At 39.2% G+C, this 11,634-nt stretch overlaps 1 protein-coding gene across 1 annotated transcript in view; it reads right to left on the bottom strand.

Annotated features, from left to right (window-relative positions):
• Positions 1–8,657: 8,657 nt before the first annotated feature.
• Positions 8,658–11,634, bottom strand: part of LOC139182240 (putative uncharacterized protein ENSP00000383407) — a 46,243-nt gene continuing 43,266 nt past the window's right edge. Inside the window, exon 6 of the mRNA XM_070786773.1 lies at positions 8,658–8,785. Coding sequence (XP_070642874.1) covers positions 8,697–8,785 — 89 coding nt within the window. The 3' untranslated portion in view covers positions 8,658–8,696. The remainder of the gene's footprint in view (positions 8,786–11,634) is intronic.

The following is an 11,634-nucleotide window of genomic DNA, read 5'->3' as shown; positions in this document are numbered from 1 at the left end:
GAGAGATAGACTTCAGTATTCAAAGGTCACCCTCTTTAATGTTAAAAAAAAGAAAAGATTGATGTTGACGTTCTTTAAAAAAAAAAACTGTACAAAGGTATCAGCATAATTGGGAAAGGATTCATTTTCTCAACCATGATTATCATATTACCAAAGTACACTAATTTCTGTTTCACCATAATTTCATCTCCACATACATTATACAAAGATGAATATGTATGTTCATGCATGCTTCAGTCATGTTTGACTCTTTGCAATCCCATGGACAGAGGACCCAGGTGGGCTCCAGTCCATGGGAGTCTCCAGGCAAGAATGGAGTGGGTCGCCATGCCCTCCTCCAGGGGATCTTCCCAACCCAGGGATCGAACCTGCGTCTCTGTGTCTCCTACACTGGCAGGTTCTTTACCACTAGCACCATCCAACCAAACACAGGTTTGGTCCCTGGCATTAAAAACAATTTTTGTCTGGGACACCACAAGACTGCAGCAAAAGGCACTGGATAGAATTTATAACAGAAAATAGACACGAATTTCAGTCTTTCTGTCAGATTAAGAGGAGTTTAGGGAGAGGACATAAATGTTCATTGAACATTTTTAGGAGTAGTATACATATGCTGCTTCATTTAACATTTTTAACAATCATAAGAAGTTTTTCTTTCATCATTTTACACATAAGGGAACTGAAGCATAGAGAGTTTAAACAAGTCCAAAGTCAAGAGTTATGACTCAAATAAAGGCAAAGCAAGTTTGGTTACTATACAGTTCAAAGCTAGGCAGAAGTCCCACAAGGTCTAGTCTAGGACCAAGAGGCAAAAAGTGGAAACCGACAGTGTAGCTGAAGTGACTGAAACCAGTGCTGAGGGACTGGATTTTATTCTGCCACTGAGTGCAGAGTGTGTGTGCTAGGTCATTTCAGTCATATCCAACTCTTTATAACCCCATGGACTGTAGTCCGCCAGGCTCCTCTGTTCATGGAATTCTCCAGGCAAGAATACTGTAGTGTGTTGCCATGCCCTCCTCCAAGGGCTCTTCCCAACCCAGGGACCAAACCAGTGTTTCTTATGTCTCCTTCATTGGCAGGAGGGTTCTTTACAGTGCTACCTGGGAAGCCCACAGATTTTTAAAGAATTAGGCCCATGTTTTCAGGTTTGTGTTTCATTTTAAAGACATCAACTAGCTTGGCACAGTTTAAATTACCAGGATGTGTTTACTATCCATTTTAAAAATTATACAATTCTTTTAAAAATTGAAATAATACTAAGAAATACACAAATAATTCCTATCAACCTTTTGAAATGATCAAGAAGTGAAAACTCCCTTAGGTATTTAGAATTAGAACTTGGCTAGATAAGATAGCTTGTTCATATTTTTTTTTAACTTTACAACATAATATTGGTTTTGCCATATATCAATATGAACCCACCACAGGTATACATGTGTTCCCCATCCTGAACCCTCCTCCTTCCTCCCTCCCCATACCATCCCTCTGTGTGGTCCCAGTGCATCAGCCCCAAGCATCCGTATCGTGCATCGAACCTGGACTGGCGACTCGTTTCATACATGATATTATACATGTTTCAATGCCATTCTCCCAAATCATCCCACCCTCTCCCTCTCCCATTTGTTACTACTAGTTATTTCCTTTTCTGTGAATAAACTAAAGTTAAAATGAGAGTCACTTAAGCTCTTTTCCTTGCTTTAAAAGGGACAATAGATAGATAGATAGACAGATCTAGAGACAGATAAAGTATAACTGGATACTGATACAATATCTAGTCTGATTTTAATTTACCAGTGACAAAGATGTGTATTTCATAACATTCCATGTTCTTTGAATACCAATTAAAGTCACTCTTTAAAGTCTTACATTTTTAAAAAAAAAGAGGTTATATTTTATTCTCACTTCAAAATAGAGTTCTATATACTATTTGCTAAAAGAGTTGTAATCTCACTCATGGGATACAGAAATCCTCCTTCACCTGTCCACTTATAGCTTCAAAATATTATTAGGGTAGCTCTGGTGCTTTTAAAATATGCCCACAAATTGTTTTTACTGCTCTCTTCAAGAGATGGGTCACAATGTTCCTCCCTTTAGTTTGAGTTGGATTTAATAATTTGCTCTCAACAAATAAAATAAGGTGGACATGATGGTGTATGACTTCTGAGAATCGATCTTAGAAGGCACTTCAGTTTCCTTCTTACTCTGTTTCTTGGATAACACTCTGGGGGAAGCCAAATTCCATGCTGCAGACACTCAAGCAGCCCCAAAGGCTAACCTGATGAGAGTCTGATTCCTCCAACCACCCCTGCCCCCAGCCCCTGCAAGGAGCTGAGGCCCCTGACTGCAGCCATGAGAGGGAGTTTGGAAGCAGTTTCTTCAGCGATAGGCAGACTTCAGGCGGCATTTTAATTGCAACTTCATGAGAGACCCTGAGATAGATTCACCCAGCTTGCTGCTGCTGCTGCTGCTAAGTCGCTTCAGTCATGTCCGGCTCTGTGCGACCCCATAGACAGCAGCCCACCAGGCTCTGCCTTTCCTGGGATTCTCCAGGCAAGAATACTGGAGTGGGTTGCCATTTCCTTCTCCATTGCGTGAAAGTGAAAAGTGAAAGTGAAGTCGCTCGGTCGCGAGCACTCCCAAATGCCTAACTCACAGAAACTGTGATATAATAAAAGTTTGTTGTTTTAAGACCCTGATTTAGGGGTAGTTTGTTATGTAGCAACAGATAACTGGCCTTCTTTTCTGGCTCAGTGGGTAAAAAATCTGCCTGCAGTGCAGGAGACAGAGGACCTACAAATTTAAATCCCTGGTTTGGGAAGATCCCGTGAAGAAGGAAATGGAAAATATTCTTGCTTGGAGAATCCCATGGACAGAGGAGCCTGGCAGGCTATAGTCCATAGGGTCCCAAAGAGTCAAACATAACTGAGCGACTAAGCATGCAAAGCATGGACAACAGATAACTAATACAATAGCTAATGGTATAGAGAAGAAAGTACTTAAAAATAAGAGCAATGTACAGCATTAGTAGATTATCTTTAAATGATCACATCGTACATAAAGACTATTTTTTAACTGACACTTTCAGGTACTATTTGAACAGTGTTATTTGGGCCTCTTTCCACCACCCCCGCCCCCGCCTTATGATTTGTTCACAATTTTGCTTAGAACCAGAAAAAATTTGTCTGATGAAACCTAATAAGAGACCTGCCTCTGCTGCTTGTTAACGAGATCATAGCATAACCTTAAAGTTCTTCTCTACTCACCTGGTGCCATGACCTCAGTAAAACTCACCAAAAAGTAATTTTACCTTGATCTAATCTACATAACTTTCCCAGCAATGGTGTGCTGTATTGGATGCAGTTTTAATTGTATATGTAGCCAACGAACTGTATGCAGTCAATTGATTTTTTTGTTATTAATCTCATTTTCATTTTACAGACTAAATGACTAACTCAACTCTACTGCTGCTACTGCTAAGTCACTTCAGTTGTGTCCGACTCTGTGTGACCCCATAGACGGCAGCCCACCAGGCTCCCCCGTCCCTGAGATTCTCCAGGCAAGAACACTGGAGTGGGTTGCCATTTCCTTCTCCAATGCATGAAAGTGAAAAGTGAAAGTGAAGTCGCTCAGTCGTGTCCGACCCTCAGCGACCCCATGGATTGCAGCCTACCAGGCTCCTCCATCCATGGGGTTTTCCAGGCAGGAGTACTGGAGTGGGGTGCCATTGCCTTCTCGAACTCAACTCTAGGTGTTGCTTATACTGCTTGAGAATTGAAGGAGGCTAATCTAATTGTACAATCAGAGCTGAGTCTAGATGTCATCCAACTCTATGAGCACAGTTTGGTCTAATGTCTTAGGTCAATTAGGATTCAGCATTAACAGAAGTTAACAGTTTTAAAAACAAAGTATATCAGTTAGGAATATACTCAGCTTTGAGGAATAGAAAACCAAGAATAGTGGCTTAAACAAGTATGGGACTTACATTTCCACACAACAAGAAGTCCAGATATAGGTGGCCCAGTGTTGATGCTGTTACTCAAGAATGTCATTGATGAATAAAGTCCATGTATTTGCCTGCTTCATCATCGTTGACACATGCCTTCGCCCTTATAGTTGCAAGACAGTTGCTAGCTCACCAGAAATCAAGTCCCAGCTCCAGGGAGGGAGAAGGGCAAAGGACAAAGCTGTCTCCTCATGAAGCTTTGCTTTTATTTTTTTCAAAAAAGATATAGAAAAAAAAATGTAGGAATATCAAGAGAGGATGGGGAAGGGATAAATGGAGGTTGGGATTGACATATATATACTGATATGTATAAAGTAGATAACTGATGAGAACCTACTCTATTGCACAGTGTGGGGGGAGAAAGTTAGATCTGTTTGTAGGACATATATTAAGTTAACCTTAAAAATACATTCCAATATACAGTGAAAAGTGAAAGTGAAGTTGCTCAGTCATGTCCACCTCTTTGCGACCCCATGGACTGTAGCCTACCAGGCTCCTCCGTCCATGGGATTTTCCAGGCAAGAGTACTGGAGCAGGTTGCTATTTCCTTCTCTGGAGATCTTCCAGGGATTGAACCCGGGTCTCCTGCATTGTAGGGAGATGCTTTACCATCTGAGCTACCAGAGAAAGTCAGTAAGTGAAGATAAATACTATTTGATTCCACATATATAAGGTCCTTTGAACAGTCAAATTCATAGAGTCAGGAAATACAATGGTAGATGCCAGAGGTGGGGGTAGAGGGTGGGAGGGTGAGGAGGGGGAATGGGGACTTAGTGTTTAATGGGGACAGTTTCAGTTTAGGAATGAAAAAATTCAGGAGATGAATGATTGTGAGAGTTGCATAACAAAGTGAATGTGCTTAGTATCACCAGATTGTACAATTAAATATGGTTAAAATAGTTGTTTTATATAATGTGACTTTTATCTCAATAAAAAAGTACATTTAAAAATTTAAAAAGAAAGAAAGCCCTCCCTAGGCATTTCTGACTACATCTCATTGGCCAGAATTGCATTTCATGACCACCCCTAACTACAGAGAAAGCTGACAATTCAAATACTTATCTTTACAGTTTGCATAGAAGAGAACATCAAGAAAGAAATTGAAAGGATGTGGAGTGATCTAACCTTTAATTCTTTAATAACTGCCACAGAAGGGAACCTAGGGTTTCAAGGAAAATACATATATTTTGATGAAAATATATATATTTATTATAAGTCTATATAACACAAATAAATATATTTCTGTATTTTATATAAAGTATATTAATTTTAACATTAATTTTAAATTTAATATTTCTCCCTGAGGTTGCTCAGGGAGAAAATGTTCTGGTGCATTCCTTTGTGGGGGGTGCTTGACAGTGCTGAATATCACTAGCACCGAAAGTAATAAATGTTATCCTTCTTTTCTATCATGAATATGAATAATGCTCTGAAGGTTGAATGCAACCAAAGAATTTACGTGAGAAATGAGGCATGAAACATTTTTGAAAATATATTAGCCCAAAGTCTGTATTACTGCATATTTTATACCCTTTTCAATATGCTACAAAAGGTTTGAGCCATCAACTGAATGCTGCCAGAAAAGAACAAACAAGAACAAGGATACAAAAATAAATGCTGGGAGTCAAGTTACCCGGAGATGTTCTTTATGGTCATTATAATGATCAAAGCACCAGACAGTCGGTTTTGCTTCAAACTCCCCCCATTAGCACTTCTTCTGCAAGCCTGGTTCTCCAAAGAATTAATCCCAGGACAAGTCAACAAAAAGCTTCATGAAGTGAAGTCAGTTTGGGGAAAGCATTCCATAAACATCTTCCCTCCACTCCTGCCCCTTGGTTCCTTGTACTTTCTTTTTAATACGTCTGAGATCTTCTCATTTTGAGACCATGAAAGGAGCATGTCTGGTTGAGTGTTTTCTGACTGGAAATTCAGTTAATGTTTAAGTCTTTTATTCTGAATGTTTTTTATTGTACAAAATATATTTTGTAAGCATGAAGTACAGTAATGATAACTATAATATGTTTTACATCTTATGAACTTTATCCCATGTTAATGATACTCAGTAAAATGGCCAGTGGTATGAAAATATTTACCTTTTTAAGATAGTATTCAGTATTTTAATCTTTTCTACTCTTATATAGTTCTAAAAAGCTCTGTAATAAATGCATATCATTCCTATAATATGAAACAAATATCAACTTTGGTTTTCCAAAAGGTCTTGTCTTCCCAGGCCCGACCTGAGCCAAATTTGGGCTTAAAAAGTAAAAATGGATGAGACATCAAGGCCACAGACAAGTAGTCATCAATCATCTGATTCCCAGAGTCTCATGGTTCATGTCCTGAGCCTCCTCTGAAAATTCACATAAAAATACTGATTCCTGGACCCCGGACATGATAATTCACTTGGAATGGGATGTGGCTTAGAAATCTGCATTTTTAACAAATACCCTAAATGAGTCTGATATAGATGGTCCTCAGGCCACACCTGGAGAAACATTGCTCTCCTAAGTCATGTGCTCACGTGATGAGAAGTCACAGTCTGCAAAGTCCATTCCACCTACGGGTCAGTTTTCCCTTCACACCAGAGAATGTTTGCCTCTCTCCTTCATTTTTCAAAGAGTAAACTCATTCTACTTTTCCTCAGTCTCAAGGAGTTAATAGATTAATAATTTGCATAGTACTGCTTAATATTTAATAATACTCTATTACACTGAAGTATGCTGTCATACAGAAAATGTGTTTCTTAATTAACTAAGCTCCACTGAATGCCTGTTATGAATAAGAAGGGGGATATTAAAGATAGATAAGACCACTCCCCAACTCTCAAATGAAGATTTCTAGATTAGGTAGTTCCTGCCTGTCTGTTACTGGGTATGAATTTCCTCAACTAATCTTTAGTGATAAACTACATGGTACATTTGAATGGTTACCATTCTAGAAGGCCAATTAAAATGTACAAGAAGTTTGGTGTTACAGGGCAAGGATTTATCTTTAACCCTTTCTTCTAAGGACATTCTACATCATTTTCTTATTTTTAAGAGATGGTTCTATTTATTTTTATATTTTTTTTTTTTTTTACTAAAATCCTAAAGAAGAATTTCTCTGGGCATAAAGCATGTCAGGGGAGCTCTTACTGTAAACCAGTTATTTTTTCCTGGCTATCAGATGTTTCACTAAGATACTATATCTGAGGTCTTATCTAAATTTGGGAGGATGAGACTGCATGTTTCAGAAATGATCTGCCAGCTGTGCTTGTGACAGTGTCATTAAGTTCCTGCAAAAAGCAAGAGGAGGAGGAAGGAAAAAAATAAAAGAAGAGAGGAAGGTCTATGGTAACAACTGAATTTTTAAAAACATCTCCGAAATGCCAGTCATGAAGCTAAGCGGTTTAATAAAATATCTCATGTAATCCTCATGACAGCCAGGAAATACAGGTTCTTTATAGACTGACTTTACAGATGATGAAAACTGAGGCAGAGAGAGATTAAGTAAATTGCCAAGGTCATGTTGCTACTGCTGCTACTGTCATTTAAGTTGTGGCCGACTCTGCGATTTCATGGACTATAGCCCACCAGGCTCCTCTGTCCATGGGATTCTCCAGGCAAGAACACTGGAGTGGATTGCCATTCTCTCCTCCAAGGGATCTTCCTGACCCAGGGATCAAACCCATATCTTTTATATCTCCTGCATTGGCAGGCAGATTGTTTACCACTGGTGCCACCATGTACCTACGAGGGCAAATTAAGATGCAAGCAGAGCTCTGTTTTTGGAGCTCTCAACCACACATGGCAGGAGAACCCATTGGTAGATGGACTTTGCAGTAAAGTGTAGTTGGGTAGAGCTGCCCTCTTGGGAGCACAGTTCCACGACTCAGGCAGCATCAGAGCAAACAGCAGAAACTGTACTTGATCAAAAGTTATGATCCACTGTCTAGGGGCTTCTGACAGCCTCAGAAGTCAGGCTGGCTTTAGAAATTCGAGTTCTCTTTCCTCACCAAATCAACCCCTCCTAATTCATATGCTACATATCCTCTGCCTATTGATCAATCCAGTGCATTGAGGAAGGTCAGTTCTAAATTTTCTAATAAAACTATCAGAATGGTTAAAGAGAGCTCTGTGGCTGTCAGAAAAATATCAAAAATCAGCATGATGCCTGAGTTGGCCCTATTGACTCAGACATGATTTTTTTTTAACAGGGTGAATAATAATTATTTGACTGGTAATTAATGTTATATTATTGTTATTAGGAAGGCCCAAGGTTCAGACATTCTTAATTGCTTGAACTCCTGGGGCTAATTAGTGCAAGCTTTAAAGGGATATGTCAAAAATCACAGAATATGTTTTTATATCAAACATAGAACATGAGGAACATGCCCCTCACTGAAGGTTGCCAGACAGTTCTAAGCACTTAGCACAGGTCTTGTCAGAGAAAGTCCCAGTATATTAATTTACCAAGTTCAGAGTTCCTTATCAAAAGGCTGTGGAGCATAGTGTTTTGCATAATCAAAGTGGCTTATTAACTCATCATCATTTACTTTTTTCATTTATAGTCCAATTCACAGAGACATAGTCATATCAGTTACAAAACATCCTGCAGTATTTAAATACAAATAGCTACAAGACTAAGTATTGTAGACTATGTACACATCAATAACAAGATGATTTTCACAAAATGCTATATAAATGTTGATTATTTACATTACCTGATAAGAAATATGTTGTAGTTTTTTTCCTTGAAGAGTATGTGCATTATGACTCGAAAGAAAATCATCTTCATTTAGATCTATGAAAAGAGGTGTTATATGAAGATTACCAGAAATTACACAATTTAAGAAGTTTAAGTGCAATTGAATACTTATATTTTTCTTTAGTCTATTAAGGCATTATATTGACTAGATCATAAATATTTACTTTCCTAAAGATATGCTGTTCTTATAAGAAACAAGTCAAACTTAAATAGAAATTAAACAAAATATAAATGAAGAATGTCTCTGACCAGTTGTGTCCTTGAGCAAGTCATGAAATTTTTCTGGAACTCAGTTTCCCCCCATCCTATTTTATAAAACAGTAGCATCCAAGCTACTAAACCACTTCTGACTCCAAAATGCTATGATTTCATGGAACTATCACCTCACTTGTTTCTGTTAAACTCAGCTTTCCATCCCTGGCATTTTGAGCTTCATTAGCTTATGTCTTCTCAACATGAATTATTTATGCTAAAATTGTTCTCTGCCTGCTTTGGTAAAAGCTTTGGAATGTGTCATCCATTCGCTTGCAGCTAAATGAAACCTTTTCAAAAGACTAGCATTCCCTTTCAGGCCCTGAACAAGGGGTCCATTTATTTAAATTTGAAATACACCATGTGCTAAAAGAAGACAGGACTTCATGGATCACTTAATCCAAACCTGCTCGTTTACAGATGGGGATACTGAGACCCACAGAAGTCACCCGGCAATCAGTCCAGTGACTTCTTTTATCACTTTTACTCTGTATTACTTCCAGTCACTACTTCAATTTTCTACTGTTTTTCATTCTTGCATTCTTCAGGGGAGGAAGGGACAGGCAAGGCCTATCCTCTATGCAGAAAATAGGAGCAAATTTTTCCCCAAATCCCCGTTATAGCTATGGTTACAAGCTAAGGTAAATTCACAGCTCAGTCTCAGAGTTATTTACACCAATAAGTTAATATTTTACATCCAAGTTACCACACCACAGGGTTCCAGAAAACACTGAAATTTTAAAATGAGCTGTTTTTGTGATCTGGCTCTTCGAAGCAAGATCTTCCATCACAGGGTCAGGAAGCTAGAAGCAGAGTCTTTACAGCCTTTTAAGTTTCTCTAGTTGGAAAAAAAAATGTTCTTTCCTCTATTCCTTTATTTCTTTCCATTGCTTTTCTTTTTCAGATCCCTTTAACCTGAATTTTGGAGAGCTCCCTCTATAATTTTTCTTCTGGGTGCAGGAAAAGAAAGTGAGGTGGATTCCTGTACTCTTGAATCTGGAAGCGTGTGAGTGAGAAAGGTGCACACTGGATTTACCTCCCTTATATACAGTGTGAGGCAGTAAATGAATGACTCAGACACTACTGTGGGGCGAGAACACTAAGCCCCACTGAACTCATGGAAGAGGCAGGGTCGCAGTGGGCTTGAAGAAGGGAGGTAGTCTGGAAACACAGAAGAAAAGTACAAGTTACAGACACAACAGCAATGCTATCAACACTAACCTGTAGTGTGGAATAAGAGCAACAGGCTTAATTAAAAGTAGAAACTGAGACAGGTCACGTCAGAAGGCAATTATGGATACTGTACGGGAGGAGGTGAGGCTGGGTGGGTGAAGAAGGCCAAATGGTAATGGGCCTTGCGTGCTAGGCAGAGAAATGTGGACATAACCCCCTAGACCAATGTTGCAGATATAAATACCTACGGAAGGCAAATAAGTACTTTAACTAAATGAAGTGAATTTTGACAAGGAGACACGTGGAGATCTCTGGTGAGGCGAAGGTCCACCATTGCTAACGGGCAGCCATTGTTCTGAGCTCTCTCAACCGAAATCACCTCAGATGTTGGACCCAGGATGGACGATTTGTCCCTCATGTTTTTCAAGAAAGTATAAACATATGAATTTTAAGGTGAAATTTCCTGATTTTGAAAATGTTGTCTGACCTAAACAAACTTTTTCTTTTTTTTGTATCAACATTTTCTTTTTTTTTTAATTTTATTTTATTTTTAAACTTTACATAATTGTATTAGTTTTGCCAAATATCAAAATGAATCCACCACAGGTATGCATGTGTTCCGCATCCTGAACCCTCCTCCCTCCTCCCTCCCCATACCATCCCTCTGGGTCATCCCAGTGCACTAGCCCCAAGCATCCAGTATTTATTTGTAAAGCTAGCCATGTGTAGCCTCAGCTTAAAAATTAGGAGAATTTGAGGGTTTTGAACTAAGAAAGGGACACCGGGACAATGGCATTTTATGAAGGGTAGCTATTTGTTTTGTAATCTTATACATTTTATGTATTTGTTATCTCCTGTATGTTGCATCTGTGCATGCTAAGTCGCTTCAGTCATGTCTGACTCTTTGGGACCCTATGGACTGCAGGCCGCCAGGCTCCTCTGTTCTTGGGAATTTCCTGGCTAGAATACGGGAATGGGTTGCCATGCCCTTCTCCAGGGGATCTTCCTGCCCCAGGGAAGGAAATGACATCTCTTTTGTCTCCTGCACTGGCAGGTGTATTCTTTACCACTAGTGCCACCTAGGAAGCCCTAACTCCCAACTGTTACCCTACCAAAAAAAAAAAAATTATAAAGATAAGAGCAATTTGGTCCTAACTATCAACAAAGGCAATAACTGAATAAGGTAATATGCAAGTTACAGTTTCCAAAGACAGCCACAACAATATGTTGTTCTGCAGTGTGACCTTGGCATGCCTCCACCAAGAAACATAATTTAATTCTCCTATTAACTTGAACTGGCCATAATGATCTGTTTGTCAGAGGAGAATGCAGCCAAAGTTGTATTTTGTCAGAGGAGAATGCAGACCTCCAAGTCTGGGTCAGAAGAAGCTGGCAGCTTCTACCTGGATCTTCTGTGATGCTCACTCTCCAGACACTTCCTTGTGTGATATGTGAAGCTC

The sequence above is a fragment of the Bos indicus genome, chromosome 1 (assembly GCF_029378745.1).
Source record: "Bos indicus isolate NIAB-ARS_2022 breed Sahiwal x Tharparkar chromosome 1, NIAB-ARS_B.indTharparkar_mat_pri_1.0, whole genome shotgun sequence".
NCBI classification, from domain to species: Eukaryota; Metazoa; Chordata; class Mammalia; order Artiodactyla; family Bovidae; genus Bos; species Bos indicus.
This window is presented reverse-complemented; position numbering and strand designations above follow the sequence as displayed.